The sequence below is a fragment of the Fulmarus glacialis genome, unplaced genomic scaffold (genome assembly GCF_000690835.1).
Source record: "Fulmarus glacialis isolate BGI_N327 unplaced genomic scaffold, ASM69083v1 scaffold10814, whole genome shotgun sequence".
Lineage (NCBI taxonomy): Eukaryota > Metazoa > Chordata > Aves > Procellariiformes > Procellariidae > Fulmarus > Fulmarus glacialis.
In genome coordinates, this window is record NW_009206151.1 from 7,291 (window position 1) to 33,480 (window position 26,190).

A 26,190-nucleotide genomic window follows, 5' to 3' on the forward strand; every position below is an offset into this window, starting at 1 on the left:
CTCAATCAAGCTGGATAAAGTTATTCAGATACAATTACTGTCAGCAGAGGGAATGGACATGTGTTTGTGGCACCTTTTCCTGACATAATACGTATGTTAGCCTAGGATTATTAACTGCGACAATTAAAAAAAAAGGAATTAGAAATGCCCAATCAATAAATACATTTAACTGCTTATGGACCCATTAACTTTTTCCATTGTCTTAAAGACAGAAATTTCTTATATATTTCATTATCATTATTTCATATTCTCCTTAGCTTCTGCACTCATTCTACTCTATTACAACCTATTCCTCATGGCTTACCTTAGCTTTGCCATCCTGTGCAGACATATATCCTACACACATGCTCTCTGTTGTATGGCTCCACAGAAATTCCACTGTAAAGGAAAATTCAAGAAGTTACAAAAAATGCATTGGTTTAAAATTTAAGATGTAATTTAACAAGGCTGGAATCTTGAGAAACAAATATAGCTTAAAATATAGTTTGGGAAAGGACAAAAAACAAACTTAAAGAACAAAAACTACTTACCAGAATAATTCAATCTCAAAAGAAACAGCTATCAGGCAAACAAGATTTTCCTGCACTATTTGCAGTCACACTCTGCAGAATTAATACCCAGAATGAGAACATTACTTCAATGATATGGAGCCTCCAAGATGAGAAATACATCAACTGCAACTACAGTTAAAAGATAGGACCAACTTTTAAAGCAGAGGCCTGTTCCACCCAGAAAGTAGAAGCAGATATAATTTGCATTTGCTTGCCTTGAACCCAGACATAAGCAGCACACTACAATAGCATAAACCCAGATGGCATACAAGGATTCTGTAGAATTGTAACACTATCAACAGAATAACCAGTAACAAGCATTTTTTCACAGAACAGAGCATAAATATATACATTATATGTAACTACCAACGGGTAAATGGAGATTTGTGGTTTAGCTGCACAAGTAGGATACAGGAAAACATGCGAAGTAGTGAAGTCTGCAAGATGAGAACTGAAGATATAGAGCAGGCAGGAAAGACATCTGGTGAAAGCAAAATAACCCCACAGAAGAAGCAGAAGAGATGTCCGATGGAAGCAGAATAGCACTGCACAGTGAGCAAGGAAGATGCCTGGCAAAATTTGAGCAAGACCTGGTCCCAAAAGTATGCTGAATTACATCAAGAGCATATGCAATCACCCCCTTTCTTTGGGGAGAGGGTAAGGAGCACCAAAGGTAAGAGAGGAAAGAAAGACAGAGAAGAAATGAGCCCATTTTGATTTTGGCTTCCCATCAAAGCACTCTCAGGTCTGATCACCTTGACTTCTAGCACTAGCTATACAGCATCAGCTCTCTGGTATACTCACAGCTAATTTAGGATATAAATGTTAAAGACCAACTGTTATGTTTGTCGCGATAATGATTAAGAAAACTAACCACTGCTAATGTGTATTGTTAATGCATGTTAATCCAGTAAGGTGTCATTCTGAAGTTTGAAAGTGGCACGATTTATCATTCATTTAAAGAGCCCATTACAGTGATCTTTAATTCCCTGATACATACACAGCTATTTTTATATATACACACACACCCCTACTCAGCTGCAACACAAAATTCAGACAAAGAGCACATTATTCATATGTTTAGCTCCCATCCAGTGGAGCTTTATAAATTGCCACACTGTATTCTTCCTGCTCTACGTCACAGCCATTTTTCTTTGTGTTCACTAAGTACGTAATTTGGAAGGGGGAAAAAGAAAGAAAGAGTAGCTGATCAGAATTCAGGGTGTTTCATAGAATACTGTAAAAGGTTTAAAAAATTGCACTGAAGTATACATTTTTCCTTTGGATTACAGGAGGAGTCTTACATGAATGAACGAGATGCCATGAAAAGCTATTTCCAGATATTTCTTTAGCGAGAGAGACTTTCACATACTGCAAAAAGCATCATTAGATGGTTTTAAAACCTTATTCATTCCTACTCCTCATGTTCCTTTAATATGGTTGATGAACATCACAGCATGCTGAGTATGCTTATCCTTTGAACCATTTATCCTTGCATAGCAATTAACCCAGAGTAGAAGATCAAAGTTTAGACAATCCCGGCAAGACTTGAAGATTCTGACAGATATGTAGATATCATCATAAAAGAAAAATGAACTTCATTTAGGTATGCGCTGTGCTTCCCCCGTAACAGATTCATAACTGGTATCGCCAAAGGTTAGTCAAAAGCTTTCAGGGAGTGAAACACATTCAGTGCACTGTAACTGCGTTCGATGAGGCCAACTCCTCCCTAACACCCTGAAGATTCAACTGTGAGTGAAATAATTTATTTTTTGGAGACAAATTTAATCTTATCTTTCAATTTTGAGAAGTTGGGCAACAGTTCAGGCCAAATACCATCAAAATATTATTTCTTTGCCTTTGACAACTCTAGGCATATTCTTTTAAGTTTTTAGTAGTTTTTTTCCAAAGGTAGCATGTTCTAGCATAAAACATGGTTATTGCTAGCTATTACAAGTACTGGAATTACAATGAAAAACCTAAATTACATACTTATCTGAAGACATTTCACATATTTTCAACCATTTAATAAATCACTTCCTTGCAATTTGTTTCAATAGTTAACAAAAAAAAAAAAAAAAAAGATTGTCCCTGCAATAAAGACATGAGATTTCATTATTCTACACGCCGAGTTCTTCAGTATTATACAACTTATCTTCAATCCAAACAACACAAATACTATGTATGTTTAATTATACATTAACTCAGCATACACTATAAAGCAGGACATTTCTGTGGTACAGAAAAAATATCTTTAGAATAAGCTGCGCTACATGAATCTTATTTCAGTGGAAAGAAAACCAAAAATCAATGGCCAAATAGTCTTTACTTATGATGTACGATATATGGGGATTTTCTTTATTAATTTTTTAGGAAAAAAATACCGCATCTTCCTTAATAGGAACATGTTTTCTTACATGAATGACAAACATTAAATGAATAGAAATATTTCTCTCACTGCCAAACATAAGAAATCAAAGGTTAAGTTGATCTTGTTTGTTCTTATTTAATCAAACTTGTATTTTCATTTTCTTAACTCCTTTTTTACGGATAAAATTTATGTTGTAGGATGCTTCTCCACTAGATCAATAAAGTCACAATTATTCCATTCTTAAATCTGAAAACTGTAAATCAAACTTGCAACATTCTCTGTATGTTTAGCAACCTTGATTCTGGAGTCAGGATTAGACAGTCTTGGCTTTCAAATAGTTGACAGACAGGAGTAAGATGATTGTCAAAGTCTATTTTATAGTCTGCTTCTTCAAAAATACAAGCTATTCAAGTAATAACTCAAAAAATATAACATACAAAAGTTATTTCTAAAACCTTTTCCTATCCAAGCCTTCCAAAATTCCTTTGTTGTCCATCAGGATAATCCCAGGACCATCATCAGAACTGTAAGGATTCACCTCCCAGATCTCTGGTTCTTTGTCTTATAGATGAGATGAGATGTTGACCAAAAGCATAAAACACACATAAACTTCAACTGTCAGGTAGAGAAACATGAATGTTATTAACTGTATTGAGCAAAATAACTTATTAGAGTGAATGACTAGAGGGGGGGATACAATCAGACACAAGCCGACCAACACAGACAAAGTAGTATGTGTTATTTAAAGATTCTTGTAATGCAAACCAGCAAGGTGTAATGCGAGAACAAAACTGAAAGATAACATACACCTCATCTTGCGCAACTACAATAACCTGACCCTAGCATCCTGGAAGTCACTGAACAGACAGCAATAAGTACTGGAGTTTGTGTGGGCTAACCCATCATCAAGAACATATCTGCCAGCTCACCTTTAGCACACGCTCTGCCTGCTACTCCAGGCTGGCTGTAAGCAGGCACACTCTGGTGACATAACGTTACAATTTAGCGGACAAAAGCAGTAATGAATTAAACCAAAGGTGAGGTGTCTTTCTGAACAACAGCCTATAGATTAACAAGAAATTATGCAATTCAAGAATTACCAGGTGAGATGCTATGATCTGCCTTAATATACAAAGTTAAATTAGGTGATCAAATTTGTCATGTCAGATCTTAAAAGATATGAAAGCTACTTCAAATCTGTAACGCTACTGACAGCGATTCATGAAACACTTGGGGAAACAATAATAAAGCAGAGGATTATACAAAGGAAAAAAACTTCAATTCCAGTAGCATAACATAATGGGACGTGGTTTAGTGGGCATGGTGGTGTTGGGTTGACGGTTGAACTCAATGATCTTAGAGGTCTTTTCCAACCTTAATGATTCTATGATTCTATAAATACGTATTAGACAGGTCCGTGTGACCCAATACATAAGCACATAGCATGACCAGACACATATGCCCATAGCTGAGGAGCACCACAGGAAAGGAGATGATACAAGTGTCGTGCTGAAGTAACTCCTATGCCCCCAGTCCCAAATCTCTGCCTTCAAAGAGGAACATGGGCTTTACTGTCTCTGGGTTTTATTTTCCACCCACCTCTGCTAGCAGCCTACAGCGTTCAGTTTTCTAGCTGCTTTTCTACGACAAACTGCATGACAGTTAACTATAATACACTTGTTCCATTGTAAAGCAGCAAGACAGATGAGGATTTTGTTTCTAGGCCATAAACAGGGCTGAAGGGCTGTAAAGCTCAGAGCCTTTTTAACCAGTCAGCTACTGATGGAGGCGACATACAGTTTTCTGCTGATCTCAATATAAACAGCAAGTACTCCTTGTCTGCATATGCAAATAGTAACTGCAACTTAACTGAACAGATTTTCCTGGGCATAACAAAAAATTTCTAACCATAAAACAACTTCCCTTCCAAATTTTAAGTCTATCCTCCAAATTTTCACCTTTTATCCTGCAAAAAGGAGGAACAAAGAACTTTTTAGACAGCATTTCTAGCATATAAACCACTGAGAAGAGGTAAAGAGTCACAGGCATTATCCCTAGCTAAAAACGTGATTCTTTCTATGAGGAGCATACCCTGTCTCACCACAAGCAACCGTTACTCCTATGCCATGGTTTTAGAAGGATCCCACACAACCCTCTGAATCACAATTCTGCTTAGAAATAACAAGTCTCTTTTCCGCAGTTTAGAGAACAAGGCTAATACTACTATTTCACTTTCTAGAGTTTTATCATCTCAAACAATTTCAATTCCTTTTTGTTTTCTCCGTGGCCTTTGAACAACGGTAAACATGCACAGAGTTTTTATTTCATCTTTCACTTTGAGTTAGCACCTAGCTCAAGTAAAAATGAATTAGAATTTCTTACCTAGTAAAGTTGGCTTTTCCTGTGATGATTCAGGCTCTGCTGAACACCTGCAAGACCGAAGAACTATCACACCTCCGAGTACACCATCTTCATTGGCTAGAAAAGGTGAACCTGGGTAAAATCATTGAGGAGAATTATTTGCAATAGGAATAGTTTCTTGGGTATTTTTTTTTTAATATCCCTTTCCTGCCTTCCCCCTTTAATCTTGTCACTAACCGTTGAAAAGACTGTCAGGTTAACCACTGCTTTTAGAAAAGCATCAGCTTTATTTTTTCTAGTGTTTATAATGAGTAACTTTCTAAATAGTAATCTACTAATCTAGCAGTAATCAAAAAAGGAAAAAGAGCTACATGGAATAAAAAAAAAATTGGAAATTACATTTGTGAGTGCAAAACCATTTGTTCTTGGATCAAGGGAGATATAATAATGAAAAATGAAATGTCAAGTTGAAAAAAAAACATGTCTCAATATTAAGTTCTTTCTGTACTATAATTAATATAAAGATGGCCACATATGAAAAACATCAAGCAAATTTGGGTCACTTTTACAGTTTATTCATTTTTCCCCATTTAAAGCACTTTGTACAAAGACATCATCAAACTGCTATAGACTGTCTCCTTGCTGTTTTATAAATATTAGCAGAAAAGCCAAAACACATCCTACTTTTAAAAGTGGCTTTTCTGTTGGTAATTTAAGACATATGATATAAAACATCTTCTATCAGAAGCTGGAAAAGTTTTAAAGTTAGCTGAATCATAGAATCATAGAATAGTTTGGGTTGGAAGGAAATCAAGTCTAAGTATTCTTTTTCTCGTTTGTAATTTGAAATGAGATTCCTATAGTTTTAAATGTGGAAACAATGGCATGATTTACATATGAATTAAAATGTCTTGAGCCACAAATTTAACTAAATTCTTGCACTTAAGCCCAAATAGACCCTAGTCACACATTTGCAATACACTGTGATTTAAAGTTGAACATACAATTGCAACAGGCATTTCACATATTTCTTTTCAATTATTTTCTTTTAAATAAATTACTATACTATGTCTAGTGTACAGACACTGTAAAAGGATTTGCTGGCCACAAGAACTTTAGAGCAGATCTACTCATCAGCCTCCTTCAATTTGCCCACAGCTATTGGTATGATTAAAATTACTCATTTAATGCAAATAACAACAACAAAAAAACCCCAATAAGAACCAACTTCAAGCTTTACTGTAAAGAAAACTAAAAGCTTTACCATGTTCTCTCTCAACATAAGAGCAGCCATGTTCAGAAGTGATACAAAGTGGTCATAAGAACAGAAGCCCGTATCACAGAAAGGTAACAAATGTAGCATGCTTAGTAAATAGTAATAACTTATTTGACCTAATACAAACAGGTATTATCTTTAAAGAGCCATTTGCTTTGCACAAGAACTATTACTAGGTGGCAACTACATCTACTGCACTACTCATTGACTGCAACCAAATTCCTGTGAACCAAGAATCTATTCAATCACAACGTAATAGAGAAAAACCCAGGAAAATATGTTTGGTTAAAATAGAAATGCAAGGCTTTGGAAGTTGTAAAGAGTTTTACCACCCAAATAAAAATCTTTTACTCCATGCTCTCCAAGATGTTAAGTTTATCTCTTATACTTTCACTGCATTAACCAAATGCTGGCTAAGTATGTGGTACGATTTCTGCAAGCAAATGAACAAAAAAAGTGGTTTTCTTCACAGGGGACATGCATCCTTTAACCTTTACTTCAGAAACTCGGGTACTTCAAAGACAATGTCTTAACTTGAACTTGGTCTGCAGACCTAATCTGATACTCAGTTGCATAAATTATTCAGGCTATAAGCCATGCTATGGTGAAATGTCATTGCAAACAGAAAGTTTTGGGTTTGTTGTTTTTTTTTTTTTTTTATAAGCAGTGTTTCTCCTCCTCTTTTAAGGCCTGTGAAAGGTTCTTTCAAGGTTCTAGTGAAAAATACTAATAATCTCTTTAATTAGAATGGTTAAACATATTCTACTTCAGCAGAACACAACCAGCAAACTGGCTATTTAAAGCAGATAGCATATTTAAGGCCATACTAAACCACTAAGACTGTATAAATGCGCATAAAAACAGACAGCAACTACTGATTACAGACTTGATGCCACTAGCGTCTGGTTCTAGAAATGCTTACATTGGATTAATCGCTTACTTTTTTTTTTTAGTGTTTTTCTTCCTTCCACACTCAGGAAAGAATAGATGAAAGAACAGTCTGTAAATAAACCAATCACAAATTTCTTCATTTTCCCAGCATTTTTGTCAACTATGCACCATCATCAATGATTAAATTTTCAATAATCTGAATAACTTGCACATGCTAGGCTCTCTCTTTTTAAACTTTAAGAGAGGACTTGGAAGTATATTTCTTTCCATGTAAAGAGTCTGCAGCAAAACATGTAATGCTACATTTTCATCAGAATCCTTTCATTTTTTCAGGGATTTCTTTGCAGGAACAAAACATTCATCTTCTTCAGTAGAGTCAGAATGAGGTAATCACTCAAAGCATGTGTTTTGTGAGACTTTTTTTAAAAAGGGGTTTAAAAAAATAATTTAAAACTTGAGCTTCAAGCACATAAGACAAACTCTTATGCTTACAATTTCATCCAAAAAGATGCTCTACCTATACACATACAACTATGCTTATGAGAATCCCAGTTCTGCCAGCATAAATAGCATATATTTATTTACTTTAAACATCCTGTCCATCGTATTGCCCTAAATATGTACACAATTGTTTTCTGAAGCAAGTTACCTCCTTCAATGATTATGCACCACAGAAGCTTTATACCAGTCCACAAAATTCAAAGGCTTTGAAGTCCATGCTAAACACTAAAAATCTAGAAAAGCGATTGTATTAATTCAGCCTTTCCTGAAGTACATTGCCAGTCTCCTGCTATTTCAACTAGAAAACTCAAGAAGAGGATTAATTTAATAGCACTGCGCATGATAAAAGTATGATAAAAGCACAATAAAGTAGAGTTTTAACTTCAGCACTCGTAAAACACACCAGATAAGCAAGAAGCTGGCTTCTTTAAGAGTAACAAAAGTTGGGCTCTTGGAGTAAGGACAAATGTTGGTTACGCCATACAAGAAGGGTCTTACTGCACTAACTTTGTAAGAATCGACCATAACTGTAGTACTGGGGTGATAGAGAGATGAGTGAAATGGCTTAGAGTGACTTGTAGTGGGTAATTTGAACGGACTATTAAACCAGGGAATGTCTTAAAAGTTTGTGTTATGCAAACAAAGCAAAGAGGACGGGATGCATTCTCTCTCTCCTATAGATGGAAACAGCGTTACTTGCCCAGTGGTTCACAACATCAAAACCCAGAACCTGCAGGCTGTCCTCATTTGCAGCACCTTGACCAATATACTACAACACAACAACGAAAATGATGGGATTATGTTGGCTTTCTTGTTGCGGCTAGCCATGCTTTGGAGCCGTAGCAACAGAGATAGAGCCAAAATACAGCTGCAACTCAAGAAATTACTGAGACTTAGTATTTTCAGATGAGCTACTGAAGACTTTTCTTTTTTTTTGAAAGCACAATCCACAGCCAAATTTTAATCTTCTACACCATTTTACCATCAGCTGCAGACTGAACATTATTCTGGAAAGGAGAAAAAAAAAGTCTGAAACAAGAACACATCCCTTCTTCTCACCTCCAGACACAAACAGCGAATGAAGACATCGTCACTTGCAAAACCCCTGGTTCATGATCTTCTCACCCACACCACTTCCACGGGACGTCTGTTTCCCCAATTCTGCTAGAGGTTGCCATCGCCACAGAGCCATCCGAAGCAAATTTTGTGACTACCTCCATTCCAATTGCTTTCACCAGCAATTTCAGCTAAACCATCTCAGTGCAAAATCAACAACAATATGGAATGTGTCTCTAACTCACTGCCCTGGCTAAGGAATCAACCTCTCAATAGTGGCAGTAAAAACCAGTTGCCTACAGTAATAACATCACAGTATTCTACACTACAGTAAATTCAGAGAGACTGTTTCTCTTCCCTTAAAAATCAGACTCTAAGCCAAATTAAATACACACTGAACAGCACATTCTTTAAAACAGAGAATGTATTTTATTTTCCAATTAAAGCAATTTGGAAAAAAGTTAAGAGGGATTCAAATATATTAATTTTTTTTTAAACAAAGATATTTCTGGATATGCAGACTTATTACTGAGGATTACAATTATGCTAAAGAGTGTATTTTAACACAGCAATACAGTGCAAATGAGTAGGTCTATGTTAAGCATTGTAGACAGCTGAACGCTATGCATCCATTATTAAATCTGTAAAAATAATGGTACAAAGGCAGTATTATACTTTATGTGTAAACAGAATCCATGCGCTGTACACAGGAATTAATTTGAGTGTTCTCAAAACACTGAATTCAAAGGTTAGGAACATATTTCATTAATTTAGTTCTAAAAATCATTTTGTTACAGCCAAGCCATTGAGAAAAAGAAATAATAGTGCTGACTTCTGTAAAAAATAACAATATTGGTAATGTCATTTTTTCATATACATTTTATTTCATTAGTATTTAAACAGGAAGAGAAAAGGTGCAACTGAAATACGGCCATGTATATTAAAGTCATAATGGTTTCTCATTAGAAGGAAAAAGTAATCTGGCTCCCACGTTCCTACATCATTTTTGCTCTCTCAGTACTCTTAAGAATGATAGATCTTGCTGTACAACCAAAAATTCAGTAAAAATAAAACAGAATATGCCTACTAGCCAAAAATAATTTTTTTACTGCAATAAAATAGAATCGCTAGACAATTCTTTGATCTAATAGCTTGCTCATGACAAAACTACAAAAACCTGGGGCTTTTAATACCATTTTAAGTCTCAGTAAACTCATTGTTCCTTCCCAGTTACACTGGCATAACACTGAAGAATTTAGCATGAAAAATCCAAAGCAAAACTTCAGCTATAGCATTAACTCATGATGTTAGCACTGACTGGCCACACCAGAGAGGAGGAGTAGGAAAAAACAAACAAAAACCATCTTTCAATAGTTTTGGTTTAATCCTCACCTCCCCCAGTCACAAAATTGTATTTTACAATACACATTTCCCTCCCTCAAAGCTCAATTATTCTGTTATTGCTATCTGACATATAGAAAGCATTATCAAGTTTTTATTTATATATTTTGTTTGTTATTAATCTGCAGCAATGATCTCTTAAAAATAAGCACACATTTCTTCATAGCAGCTCCACATTCACTGATCTCATCAAGTTCTGCAAGAGCAACCACAGCTGAACACCAAGACCCGGGTTCAGCCGCCGACCAGGTATAGAGCATAAGGATTTCACAAGTGTTAAGGCAAATAATGGCCTCAACATTCACCCTTGCTCTGGAGGAACTACAGCTACAAGCGAAGAATATTTTTTCTTCTATGCCTCTTGTAAATTAAACTGCTCCCATGATGAAGATTGCTTCCTCCAGAGCATGCAGTCAATAGTTTTCATTTCTGATCCTGTGCTTTTTTCCCATTTGTAGCTACTGAACAGATCCATTCTAGCACAGATTCGATACTAAACTGTAAAAAAAAGTGTTTTATTTACACTTACCCAGCTGAAGGACTAACCAGCTGCTCATCAGATGTTTTACATTCATACTCTTCCATAGTAGAGAAATCATTACCAGCTTCATTGTATACATTAGTATCCAAAGTCTTCAAAACTTTGCTCTAAACACTGACTGTGGCATGGTGTAACCAATTAAGTGCTTTAGCATTACCCAGTTTTAACGGAGTGCAGTTAAACAGTTCTAAACCTTCTCATGCTGTAGTGTGAGTGAAATTCAGACTTTTTCAGGTCAATAATCCGTAGCTCCCCTATGCCATTGGACTTTGTCAGCTTGTGTACAGAACGTGTTTAAAGTGAAGCTGTTTGCCGCTCTGCTTCCGCTATGTATCCCACTATGCTTCAAGCTAACAATTTAACTAAATATTAGAGGAACATATAAGCACTAAATGAAGCCTGCTTTTAATTTCATGCACCATTATTTGTTACATGTTTAAGCGCAAGCTGTCTGAAACCAGAGATCTTTATATTTTATGATAAGTCATTTAAAACATCTGTTTAGAATTTTTAAAGAAGCTGCAAGGAAAAGCATCTGTACTTTCAAACTTTACAGGTCAGATTTTAAGAAATTAAATAACTGAGGACACTGCTGTCCAATAAAATCCCAATGCTTTTGATACGGAGAAGCACAGTCAGGACCTAGACAAACCCTCGTGTAAAATCACCACGTTGTATTAGTTTTTCAGCTGGTTTTATTGTACAGGTAACGAATAGGCCTATTCAATTCTGCCTACCATCAAATACAAACTTGTGAAATCATACACTTGCAATGGATAAAATAGGTTATATGAAACTTCAGGATCACTTCATTCTCTTCTCAAATCTCTTCCTCTGTGTCATGGAGAAGACATAAGAATGCTTCCATAGCACGCTTCCTCCACTATAAAGCCACAAAGGATACTACAAAGCTTAGAGTGATGCAGTGCCAAAATATAAAGCAACAATAACACTGTGCAAGGACAGTCACTGGCAGTCTTGTAACGGTTTAAGTATGAGGCTTTTTTCCCCCAACAAGCATAACCCATAATTGGGAAATTCATATTCTATTATTCCTAACTGTCCAAACTCCTGCTCCCAAGAGAAGTATTTGATACAGAATTTCTAAAAGAGAAAGTGTCAGCGTTATCCTTCTGCTATTACCTTTCTGCAGACATTGCTTATTTGCGAACTGAAGCACAACTTAAAAATACAAGAATAGACAAACATATTTCCGCTAAGGAAAGAACAAATATCAGATGCCAACTATGTCTTTCAGCTCATTATTTTCTAATACTTTATAAGAAGCTTTAAAGTACAATTCATAACATTGCCATTGTTAAAAGCCCAGATTTCCCGCCAGTGAGATGACACAAACATTTACTCAAAGTCTACATTCCACAAACTTGGCCACATTTGAAAGGAATGATGAGTAACAAAATCCTCTGTTCTTCTGTTTGGAAGGTATTTGTGTTTACAGAACACCATTCTTCGACTGCGTACCAAGTCTTCAGCGCTCTTTGTCTAAAGATATCAAGCCCATTTGATTTACAAAAAAAATCTGAATTTAATTTCTCTCACCTCCAATTCAACCATCAATTGTGCGTTATCCATAGTAAGCTGGCTCTGAGAAAGGATGAGAGAAGCACATCTGCCATTAGTTTGCTCATCACCTGCTGTTTAAACAGCACTCACTGTTTAAGCCAGGCATTCCCTAGCTGGAAGGATTCCCAGGGCTCTGCGGAGACTTGGAGAGTTCTGTAAACAGGAAGCACCAATCTGATGGCAACTGCCAAAATCAGCTGTTCATCCCTCCAATACAAGTAACGCACATTTTCACTTCTGACAAAACATTCTAGCTCTGCTTTGTAAAAGCCTTTTTTTTTTTTTTTTTTTTTGGCCTTGGTCCATTATAATTTTGGCAAAAGTTTGACATGACCACAAAACAGGGCTTTTAGAAAGAGTAGCAAGGAAAGAAACCATGCCATCAGCAAGTAGGCTATTAGCCCATTTTATCCTATTGTTTCACACCGGTAAGAAATCCTGCATCATACCCTTCATCCTGAGCTATCAACTAGCACATCAACATCTATGAAAATTCAGAGGAAAAAAACTATTTAGTATAAACCTAATGTTTCAAGTGTAATGCATTTTTTCACTTGTTGCACTACATTAGCAAGATGTAACTTTGCATTCCATCTTCAGAATTGCCAAGATCCCCCAAAATTACACTACTGGTTACAAACTTAGTACTACGTCACATGTAAACAGCAAGATGTATCTGGATTTTCAGGTTTTCCTCAATTGGTCTTCATTCATAGGACAGCTGAGGGCAAACTAGATTTTACATTTTCTAATTGAGACATGGAATTCAAGCACTTCACCTACACAAAAAAGGTGGCTGCATCTTTTTTTTTTTTCTTTCTTTTTTTTCCTCTCTCCATTTCAACACTGACTCAAAGTACCACTGAAAAGGTAATACACGTCCCTACTGTCAGATAACAAAAACCTGCAGTGATAAGTTTCTGAAAATACAAATATGACCCATCACTACTTAAAACATGAAATTTTAAAAAGGAATTCTAAAACACTTCTCTTCAGATTTTTATATCATGAAAAGCATTAATGTGATACTGTCTCTCATTCTTTTCACTTTGCCCTGTTTCGTTGGGTTTAGTCTGATTTCCCAACTAAATTACCAAGTGCAGCCTTCCAATGCAAAGGTGACTCCCCCTCAAACAGTCAAATGTAATGTTGTCAGAAGCAGAGTTTAATATGGATTCAACATTATAAACAGAAATAAAGAAATTGCGACACATTTCTTGCCAAGACCAAGGACAATGGTTCCTGAGTCCCAAAAAGGTATGCGTATGTTCCTCTTTCAGTTCTAATTAAAATACTATAAAAATGAACTTTGGCAACACAGCGTACAAGAAGTGTTATGTTGTCTTGTCCACAAGAAATTTTGAAGGTCAAAATTGTCTGTGGATATTAAAGCTTCAAAAAATTTTAAGGGCTATAAACACAATGCAAGTCAACATATATGCCAGAAGCCGCACTGGAATCTATGCTATCTTCAAAAGTTCAAACATATATCGATATTTTAAATTTCCATATTCATATTTTGGTTATGACTTGAAGAAAGAAAACAAGATCTGTATTCACAAAAAATTAAACAGGTGTAAGTAGTCATATGTAATTTTCTCAAATCAAGGAAAAAAATTGGTTTTACCTTACAATAGCCTTCAATGAAGTCTACTTCACTTTCTCAAGAAATTAATTTCATCATGCAAATAGCAAACCAGAATCTGTCTGTCCAAAGCATTTAATGAGAACGTGCAGTGATTCTGAGGTCTATTATATTTAAAAGGGTTAACATGAATAATTTTTATTAATGCTCCTAAACCACCAACTCTAAAATATGCAATTTTATACCACAGCCAGTGATTCAGGCAGGAAATTCTTTCTTCAAATCTCTCTGGGTATTCTATGACTCACAGAACAACTGAGATATTTCCAAGGGTTTTCCTTTAGATTTCCTAAAATATTCTTCTGTAGTTTGATTTAACATTCTTTAGACGTAACACAACACCAAATTTGAGGCAAAATGCAACATAAGGGTTCAACAGAAATCACAAAAATAAGTACCTTAATTTTATTTAATAAAGTTAATTGCATTTTAAAAAATGTTATGCAATACTTAGGCAATTAGCACATATACTTACCAATAAACTTGTTTTGCATAGTCTCTAGGAGAGCTTGGTGGGCATCTTCCGTTTGCAAAGCACATGAACATTCTCTGGCCAGTATGGTTCGGACAAGGTGCTCTCCACAACCTAAAGAAATATTAAGATTGGGAATAATCAAAATACAGATATCATTATGAAGAAACTCTGTCATTATTTTACACCATCATAGACAAATAAAATAAAATTTAAAAAAAGATGCATATGACAGGTGTCTGCCTTTTTTTTTTAAATTTTTTTTTTAAGAGACTGACACTGAGTCACAGGAAAATTCAATAATGTCAGCAGTTTTTCCCACAACATTCCTGAAATTTCTACTGCACGAAGTCATAAACCAAAAAGGGTTAAGTACAGAAAGAAAAAACCGACGTAGTGAGAAGAAACAGCGAGACTGTCTCTGACTTGTCATCTTTATCGAGATCCTGCAATTCTCTCTCAAAGAATCGACTTACTAACCATTCTCACAGGAATGATCCTTGGATGCAACTCTTTTCAAACCAAGAACATCTTTAGTGAATGCCACAGTAACTCCTTTGCATGACGTAATCTTCTATTTAGCCTTTCGTCAACAAAGGAATACGTGAATTTACCTATGCTTTTTTGACAGGGTGGCTGCTCATTGGACTCGTAATAAAAATTCCTGTAGTTTTTAAAGGTTTGTCTTTAAGAAACTAAAAAGCTGCAGCAAACAACCACTTATTGCCTCAGTGCTTTCTGTAACTACCCCCTGAAACCTGTGGATGACGAAGACAAACGTCATTAGTGCTACTCTTACTTTGTAGGAACGCTTTCACACCTGCTGTTTTTCCCTCAGCTCTTTTCCATTCCTTTAATGTGCTTTGGGACATACGGCTGTGGTCAAATGGTACAGTGCATGTTTATTAGATCAAAGTTCTCTTGGACAGGAAAACACACTGGTGATACCTTCTGCATATATACAAAAGTCATTATACTACTACGCCTCTCATTTGTTGACATTTTTCCTCAATGGGAAGGAAGCAGATGAACCAGCTAGAAGAGGTCTAACCAAGCACCAGGTAAGCTGAAACGTATTATCCAGTTAGGAAAAAAAGAAAAACACAACTAAATAATTTAGTAGCTGTAATATGACAATGATTATCTAAATTTAGGTGATGACAGTTTGACCAGACTTGTAACTTCAGAGTATATCAGGGCCTAAAGCTGCATTAGACACCAGAATATATAGAGAGAAGTCAAATATAGTCAATTCCCAATTATCTATATATATTTCTAGCAAATTTTTCATTAACCATGGCAAGATGCAAGCACTGTGCTGGCTCCATAAAAAAAGTCTGCTTTAATCCAGTTGGACTTCTTAGCCCAGGTGCAGAACTACATAAATACACCTACGCAGCTTCCAGAGACAATTTATGGCTGGAAACAATCTAGCTGCTTTCACATGGCAGAGAGCCGGAGCTGGTAAGACATCAGACCTAAGCTCGCTTCAGACAAAGGCAGATCCGTCTCCATGGATAACATTCACTTTACTGGAAGCACTAACAAGCCCAGAACAGAGAAAACTGAGCAACTCTGGCTGAAGCCAGCCTAGATCTGGCACAAAGAAAGAACTAATAAATAAACCCAACCCAAACTGGCTCCAGTGCAGCCTGCTGAGTGTCTCATTGCTGTGCTTCCCAATATGCTGAGTTTACAGCACTGACTGGTTTGGGCACAACAATGCACGAACACACATCGGCAGGTTTAGCGCTATGTCTTGGAGCTATTCACAGACCAGCTTCTTGTTCTTGCCATCACTTTTAAGCCCTAATTAACATGGCAACCTACTCCAAGAATCTTTCTTTCTGGTTACTTGTCACACAATTACACCCTTCCCCCTAAAAGCAAACTAAATTTAAAAACACTGCTCTTCAAAGACTAACACAGTAGGAAAAAAAAAAAGAACCCCTCACCCCTCATTTCCAAGATTAAAAAAAGAACAAAAAAAACCTATGGAGCATTATATATGCATTAGATGTCAGAGAATAAGCCCAGGGACCAGACTGCAGAAAAACTGTGTACACATGTCCTAAAATCTTGATATCTTCAATCATCAAAATTACACCGTAGTCTTCAGTTATGTACTCCTTCTAATGGGCAGTGTCTTCTGATTAATACAATTCAGTTAAACTGAACTGTTTGAGGTGGGGTACTTCGGCACTGAATCTACGTATAATTGGCACAACAGAAAGACAAGATTGAGTAAAAAAGTTACAAATTTAGAGGAAAATGAAAGAGCTGAAATACTACGACAATGACACAGCAAAGGGAGGCAGTTCTTGAGAGCACAAGAAAAAAGTGCTTTCACTGAGACTGTCAAGCTCTCGAGTTATTGAGAAAAGTGTCCCGGTTAGGATATTCAAGAGGCTCACACAGTACAGCGTCCTCAACAGCTGCTTACAGGAGGATCTGTCCGTTCATTGCTTCATTATTCCATGCTCAAAAGCTTTTGACCACAATAAAATTGAGAGTTATCTAATATTTATTCAAGATAAAGTAATATATAAAGAATATGCAAAAACTGGAAGAGGCGTTTAACTCATAGATCACAACATGGCTATCACTTTTTTAAACTAAGAAAAATTAATCATTATGAAATTTTGCTGTAAAGAATAAAACTAAATAAGCATATGCTCCAGCAAAAACTTAGCAAGTTGATTTTTTCTTGAAAAGAACCTGTTAACACCTTTAAATATAACATTTATACCCTATGTGAGGTAAGAAGCATGGGACTTAGCATGTGAATCAAACAAATGAGACACAAGAATCAGAGTGAGCTTATGCATCTCCTATGCATCTAGTAATAAAACCAGATGTTACTACTTCACAATTTCTAAGTAATTCCTAAATTGGCATCAAAAAGACAATAGCCATTTTTTAGCATGATGTATAATGTTATTTTCCCCTAAGAGAATGATTTTATTGAAGAGTTCCCATAACATCAAGTCTGCTACAGAAAAAAAATTAAGAAAGAGAAAACTTAATATGGGTGAAGAACAGCTGCAGCCCACTGATGTGATCCAGGATCAACCACAAGGAAAGCAGCCTTGCAATTCTACTAACACATCACACATCTCTACATCCCCACAGACAAAGTCATTTATTTGTGTCATATTTATGTCAACCTATAAGGCAGCAAACTTACAGACTGCTGCTGGCAGTGTACGTAAAAATCTTTCAACACATCACATGCCAGCAATCTGCAGGGACAGATAACTAAGGAAAATAATCCCCCCGTTTTGAAAAGAAAAATTTGTTACTGCAGTTTTTGATGTAGGAACATCTATTTTTGAACAAGAAAAATAACTAAGCAGTGTTTCACATACTTTGACCAGATAAAGGCTGAGAAAAAGAATTACCCTAATTATTCCAATAGAATTGCCCTTCCTATTATCTCAAGTTAGGACCAAATACTAGAGTGTGAACTGTCTTGCAGGTTTAGCAGACCTGTATGTCTCTATAGTCTCAAACTGGGAAAATGCTGTAGATAATACTAGAGCTAGACACAAAATAAATGTTCACAGAATTACAGTAATTGAAACCTAATTTATAACTTACAATATGAAGTTGTGGGTTCAAATTTATAGTTCCACTCACTTGTAACCTAACCACCAGCATTAGCCAGCTTCCGGAAAAGTTTTATTAACATGACTCCAGACAGCAATTACAGTCAAAACTACTTTAACGCATTTCCAAATCACGCACATAAGCTGATGAAAATGTAAATCTGGTTCATTTGCTTAACTATCTCACATTATACTACGTTTAACTGTATGTGTTATTATACTTTGCAGTTTGTCACTGAATAATACTGAAACCAAACCAACAAGGACTCCTAATAAGAATTTTTCAATTCTACATTAAAGTCTCAAATCCACTTGTTTTGGTAACTTTCATGTAAACAGAGTTTAAATCATTTTATTATCCTTTCCCAGTTAAGATGATGACTTCTTCGGTAACCTGAAGCTCATTATCTCTCACAGACAAACACTTTGCAATGACAGACCAAAGCTTCCATAAGCCTTCACACAAAAGTGACTCAAACGGAGATGACTATCTGGAAAAATTTACTGGGTTAAATTAGTCCTTCTCACTGAAGTAACTGTTTCATATAGTAAACAAAGTATTTTCCTAACACAGTAATATTGTGCAAACACCATGTTGCCTACTCATAACCCCTCCGCTGACAAAAATCTACTGTTGAAACTACTGTTGTCCATGTTTGCAGAGTGAGTACAATTAGTTGTCCTCCTCTAGGATCACTACTGGCAAAGTGAGCAATGTTTCTACAGGAAATGTATAGTCTCTTTTGATAAATAAATACATATATACATACATGCAAAGACAGATATTTTGATGCAAGTTTCTAGCGTCCTGGGTTAAGGGGAAAGAAGTTTAAAAAAACCAGATTCCTAAAGGCTCCAGAGGTACATGGCAGCAACAGGTTCCTATGACAAGTGAAGCAAAGAAGGATAAGGCTCGACAGTCATAACACATTTATTTTGTACTCAAACCAACACACTTGCTGAGAACCAGAATCTATAAAAATAAATTAAAAAAAAAAAAAAACCCAAAAAACCAAAAACCAAAAAACCACAGACAACCAAAACTCACAAAAAAAACCCCAGAAAACCTGTCTTCAAGCAGAAGCTTCTAACCCTGCCTGAAAACCACTTGGAGATCATACAGAAAACTCCTGATGATCATACAGAAAGCATCAGAACTGATTTTCAGAGACACACATCTTCTTGGATCATGCCACAGTACAGCTTCTAATGCAGTGTTTCTTTCAAAGTGCAAAGCTGATCAACAGTGAAATATGACTTCCCTCTTCTGTGGGTATTTAAATGCGTAATTTCTGAGAATAATACCACTTCTCCTATTCAGACACTCCTCATTGATTCATACAAGATCCCCACAAGAACAATCTGGGAATCTACAACTTTTTTTTTCAGTCTCTTTTTCTTCTGTTATCTTATTATAACTTAACATTTATGTATGTATCAGCAGTCCTCTGAAGTTACTATTTCAGCCAAAAAGAGCACAGAAAAGCACAAAGCCCCCAACAGACATTTTTTTGAGCTTTGAGCATAGCAAGATGGTCGGTCCTGCGCTCCACGCTCCGTGCTCCAGATATTGCTGCTTAGTGAGTCAGATTCGGCAAACCAGAAGTACCTGTTACGTTGTACAGTGCTGTACAACAAGTGAGATACATGCCTTTTTGCAGAGGAATGAGAGACAGGAACCAATCATGGAAACCTGTTACTATGCTGACAAATGACAATAATTTTTCCACTGTCACTCATAATCCAGTAGTAGGCATTTAACTCTAGAAAGCAACTCTTTGGTAACTGAATGTCAATGTATGCGCAAGTCAAGAAATGTATCAGGGCTGCATACCTTAGCAGGCATAAATGTGAACTGTACACCTTACCGACCCATTTAAAGATTTAAGAATTTTTTTTGTTATAGTCCATAAAGTTACATAGAAGTACCTACATATGTTTTCTGCATATACCTGATCATATTAGTAACGAACAAAGCTTAGCAAAGGCAAGCCTTATGAGCATATGAACCACTAGCCATTATGCTGTAGAGCCAGGCCCAGTCTTTGCATTTCAAGTACTGCTTAGCTGTATACATATAACGGTTTTTAAGCTCCAGGTCTTTTTGAACGTTTTGTTCTGTTTAGCTTGTCAGTAAAGGAAACCAATGTAATTCAGCAGCATACAACCGGACAGGTACACACTGCAGCACGGTAGCTACGGAGACAATCCAGATGCTGTTTGTGAAAGTGTCAGTTGCTGAACTGAGAAAACAGACAAGCCAGTAACGTTTAAGCTAATATTTTGTATTTTTCCTTCCTAAGTGGTCTTTAATGTTAATAGCTCTATTCTGTCGTAATTTGCTAGTTAGCCTATGCACAACTTTCACAACAGGGGTGGGGTTTTTTTGTGGGTTCGGGGTTTTTTTGTTTGTTTGGTTTTGGTTTTGTTGTTTTGTTTTTGTTTTGTTTTTTTTTTTTTTTTTTTAAGATTAACATCTTTAATTTTCAGTTATTATATTGGATAGCATTTTACACTGCATACTATTTTGAAGAAAAGGTAAGAAATCTGAGCTATGATATTTAAATTTTAATCTAACCTTCTGTACCAAAGAGTAACTAGTACTCTACCTAATTAATAGGTTACACAAACCTTAACTTCCTATCGACTTTGGTCCTTAATTTGAGCTTCATGCAAGAAACTAAGGATTAAATTACTGTCTTTTCCTCAACATAGTGACTTCTCAAGTAGATTTCTAATGCTTGAAATAACCACAACAAGAGGGGGAAGAACCCAGCACAATATAAGCTGAACATCCCATACAATGCGTGCTCTGCATCTCATAATGTTCTACCAATGGAACCAAGATGGCAAGCGAAAGGAAGGCCTTCTGCAAAGCAAGGGCCTCCGAGCAGCGTGTCAGAAAGAAATTGTTTTTCTGCTTCTTTTGATGGGAGATGCTTTCAAGTCAGGAAATTAGAAACAGGTGTGCCAGAGGGCACACACACATCCATGCACCACACTGAAAAACACGCGTTTTCAATTTTCAGACATGAAAGAGACTCCTGTTGAATGGAAGGAGAAATGAAAATCTAGCTTTCTTTCTGCAAGCCATAAGCAGAGAGCTTACGGAGCTCTGACAAGCTGCCGGAGCCTGTCTAGCTATCGAAACATACAGTACCTCAACACAAAGTGTTGGAACTTGTTTTAAAGGAGCGCAAAATGGAAACTTGCATTACTCACATTCATTCAAGAATGGAAAAATGAATCTAGTTTACTCGCTGCCAAAGTATGACTCTTCTCTTTTCAGAAGCTAAAGATAGAAGTTACAGGTTATCTGTATTTTATTATCTATTCCATACAGCAGAGTCTGAACCTGGTCCTGTTAAGTTGTTTCAACTTTGATGTTGTTATTTTCAGTTAAATAGTAGTGCCTAGAAGTGTCAGTTAACACGTTAAAAAACTACTATTTCTGCTTTATTTCTTGAGTAACTTCTAGTTATGCCTAATGGAAACACAGTGAAACCTGCAAGCTCTGTTTGTCATTACCAGCATCTCTAGAAAGAGCTGACTAAAAACTTGCAAGCCAATGATTTTAAAAACCAAAAGACAGTACAATAAAAATATTTGGCTGGTAAGATACTGATAGAGTTAGTTACATATTAAAATAAAAATTTAAAGTCTAATTCTGAAAAGACATAAAATGCTGCAGTCTAGCATAATGCACTACAATACTAAATTGAAGTTGCATAACTTCTAGCTTTTTATACTCCTATCAGCTGCTGCATCTTGCCTTCATACGAGCAGGGGAAATTTTTAACTTGCTGACCTGCTGCCAGAAAGAACACCTGCAAACAAAGTCCTGTCCAATTCCTAAAGCATTGATCCTAGAGGGATCAATGGAGCACATTCTTGTTGCAGGCAGAAAATTCTTAGATGATTTAACTTCCAAACTAACGAACACCTACTAAGAATATGCAAATGGAAATATTCCAAAAGGTTGTAACTTCAGTAAATTTGGGTAGGTTTCAAAGATAACAAAAGACAAATTCAAAATCCAGACCAACTGTGTCTAAAGTATCTTCTCTAAGGAAAAGTAGAAAACCACTTTCTAGATCTTTAAGTTTTGAATAGGGGCAAAATAAACTAAAATCACTCTGAAGAACAACTCATCCAGCTTTTCTACAATTTCACAGATACGGAAAAAAAAAACCAGGCTAAAGAATTAAAATACGCCAAATGTATGAATCCTTCACTTCTAAATAGTGGGAAATGCCAGATAACTTTAACTATTAAAAAAAGCTATTTGTTTCAATTATCATGAACAAGAATAGTTTCAGATATACCTCCACGAGAGGTTAGAATGAAGAAAAAATGTAGGTCCATTAAAGAGGATGTGTGTTTTATGTTCTTCTTTACATTTAACATTGTGAAAGATTAATTTCAGTTAAACTGAAAAGGAAGAAGCACACTCTTTTTTGCCTAGGCCTTCATCAGAAGCTTTGTTGCTATTGATCTTTTGTAAAAATACTACACCTTTCCAAACTACATCACTTTTGTCACATAAAACTTACAGGAAAGGAAATAAGATAGTAGCTTATGTGTTAGCTAATTAAACGTATACAACCATTTTCTCCCAATCACAGAAAAATGTTCAAGACATAAAAAGAGAGTTCAGTTTGTCGCCGTCTCCATTTCACTTTATATCCTTGCACCTATTTCAAGCCATTTGGGGAAGGCATAGCAAACAGGAACAGGACTAACAGTGTTCAGAGGAGACGGTGCTGCACGGCTGGCTGCTGCCCCAGGTTATGAACACACCGCTCTGCGAGCAGTGGGCCTTCTGCAGGAGACTACCACTTCTAAAAACCCCGTGCAACTTCATGCTTACAATATATTGTTACATTAAGTCCAATTAAAATTTCAAGAGGCAATAAATACTCTTTGATTGTTGCATCCATCCAGTTCTGCCTCAAAATAACCCTTCCGAAGGCAATTCAAACAACCATTCTGATTATTTTGTGGACAAAACCCTCAGCTTTGAACACTGTGGTACTGTGTTTAATTGACTGCTTCTTAACGCTACCATTCCCACAAATCATCTCTGCCTGTTGCTTCCTCTCTCTTCACACAGCCTTGTGGTGGTGGTGAGTTAGTTCAGACACCACATGCTACAGCACTGAAGCCTCCAAACGGCATCTGGACACAAAGGCGGAACTCTTGACAGAAGCATGCACTTCAGAGGTAAATACTGATCTGTCTGGAGACAGACCCCTTTCTTTCTCTACCCTCTGGTTCACTGTAACAATGACATTAACTCTTCCCCATACGCAGCTGCTTCATCTGTGATGCATTAAATTACCTATTCTTCCCCAAATCTTCCACGACCAGTCTGATTTTGAGAGCTAATACGTATTTCCACAAAAAGATTAACTGTATCATAATATCTACCTCACACAGTGTAGCTCAAACAATCTATACAGGATACAAGATTTGCATGTGAAATTCCTCTGGACATTTGGAGCATGGACTCAGAAGGACGCAAGCCAGACAGACAAATGGCACCTGCCCAGGTATCGGCAATCCGTGGATCCCAGAGCAGCCACTGCTGCCCTCAACGCATGGGGATCACAAAGCCAAAGCCCTATATCACAAGTCAATACGCATTAAAGCTTCCTTGAAAAATATTTACTCCACAGATTTGCACATCACTGTGGTTCCTATCGAAAGTGAGTTTTCAAGTAAGAATCTACGGTTCAGTGGCTGCCAAAAGGAGAGAGGGAAATGCTGGCTGAGGGCATAGCTCAACAACCAATTTAACAAGTACAAGCCATCTCTCTATAGGTGTCGTTTCCTATTCCACATTACCTGTTTCATTTTGCCAGCAAAAGCATCCATGAGGCACACAATGGACTGAAGAACAGATGTGAACAAAAAGTAAAAGTTTGAGCAGAAAAAGGTAGGGGGAGGAAAAGCGAATACACTTATTTTCTTATTGATAAGGATTTCGAAAACAAACGAGAAGCCTCCTTGAGCAGGGGGCTGGACTAGATGTTCCTTCCAAGCTAAACAACTCTGTGATTCTTCACAATACAAAAAATGCTATTTTTCACTTCATGGAATGATGCATCATATACATGTATGTACACCCAACACAGATTTTAACATATTTTGAGGTAATCCCTAAAATGCCTTTATGCGAACAGAGGCCACTGCTTTTGACCACAGACCTTAACAGTCAGTCCGTTAGGACCCTGGTGAATTCAGCAGCACAAGAAATTGTTAAGGGAGTCAGGCACATTCTGCTTATTTACACAGAATATATATAGTCTCTGTATGCATTCCTAAAACATTGCTGTTATCTGTATCTGATTTTCGTTCAGTCAGGAATAAACTCTGGGCAGAGGAGAAGAGCAAGACATCATTGAAAGACTTTTCCCAGACTGAATCCTCAACTACACCTCAGTTTAGGTCCATAAATCTGATATCCCTGCTATTTTCTCAACAAAGCACAACTTTGGGCTCAGTCCTCAAGCCCAATTATAATTGTTAACATGCTTAATTTTTCTGCAAGAAAAATTGTATTTCTCGATATATTTAAAGATTCTACTCCTTTTTCTTTAGGATTATAAACCATAACTAGGTCCCATTTAAATTCTCCCTAGGACATCACATCACTGTACCTTTCTTGTATCAAATATTCTCCTCAAATGGTTTCTAGTAAAAGCTGGAGACTTTGCAGCTTTGTGGTATAGAATTTCTGCATTTTGTAAATAATGCAAGACCTTCTGTCTGTCTTCAGAAATGCAATATTAAAAGGTTTGCTGGTTTCAACGGCTGATACACATACACAAAGCACACCACCCATGCATGAAGAATGGGTAAATACGCTTTCTACTACCTACGGTTATAAAGATGTAAAAAGGAATGCAACACGTTATTCTCAGTCTCTACATTTCCACTCAAAAATTCCATTTATAGTTGCATTTTCAAAGCCTCCTGCATTAGCTGTTACTGTAAATTTTGTATTTATCTTTATATTTTATATTTAAGGTTCTGTATATCCAAAGAGAATTATTACTTTTCAACTTATCTCCCAAGAAAAACACAGCCTGCCTCTTACCCTAGTAGCGTTACTTTTGGCACAGTCAATAGACGAATATTGACAATCATCATGGATATTCCAACTGGAGAGGAGATTCATTGTCACACTTGATATTATTTTGAATGAGAAGAATATACACAAAGTTTTTGATTCCTATTCCATTCAGGAAAAAATAGGAAATGTTTTCTTAAATACAGCCAAAAAACAGACTATTGTTTCTCCTGCGGTCGGGTTTTGTTCACAAATGTTTTCCCCCCAAATAATACCCATCTTCTTGTGTTTACATTCATATACCAACAAAAAACATTCACTGAAGAGTTCCAAGTGGCCTTACGAGTGTGGTTTTGGCCTCTTTTTTTTGGGAGGCAGTGGGGGTGCTTAAAGGGGAGGCTGTTTTGTTTGTCTGTGTGCACATGCAAATCTATGCACACGTGCATGCACGAGCTTTTAAAGACCAAAGATTTGCCTTCTACTATGTCGATCCAAAAAACAGTTTAGCTGTTACTTATATTTATGCTAAATAAGGGCCACTGGTAATTCTCATCTCATTTAACAAGCTTTCAGTCAGTCTCTACCATCATTCTTGCATGGAATAGCGCTTGCATTATGTTGTTAAATGTCACAGTTAAGGTTGCCCAGGATCTTAGCTATGCCTGCAACTGCAACATTCTCTGAATTTCTTGGATTTTAATACTGGTTTTGAGATACTTACAGAATTCCTGTAATGTTTATTCTTCAGTTGCCAATGAAGTCCCACAACTCTTTTTTTTTTTTAATATTTATTTTAATATAATTCAGAGTTCATATGTTGAAATGTCTCCAAAAATCGATACGAAAAAATCAGAAAG

The 26,190-nt window shown here is 36.4% G+C and overlaps 1 protein-coding gene across 1 annotated transcript in view; it reads right to left on the minus strand.

The window, feature by feature from the left end:
- Positions 1-304: 304 nt before the first annotated feature.
- TASP1 (taspase, threonine aspartase, 1) overlaps positions 305-26,190 on the minus strand; it is a gene marked incomplete at its 3' end in the record, with an annotated part of 72,204 nt that continues 46,318 nt past the window's right edge. Inside the window, 3 exon segments of the mRNA XM_009575647.1 lie at positions 305-378; positions 5,305-5,415; positions 14,654-14,764. Of these exon segments, the coding sequence (XP_009573942.1) occupies positions 305-378; positions 5,305-5,415; positions 14,654-14,764 (296 nt within the window).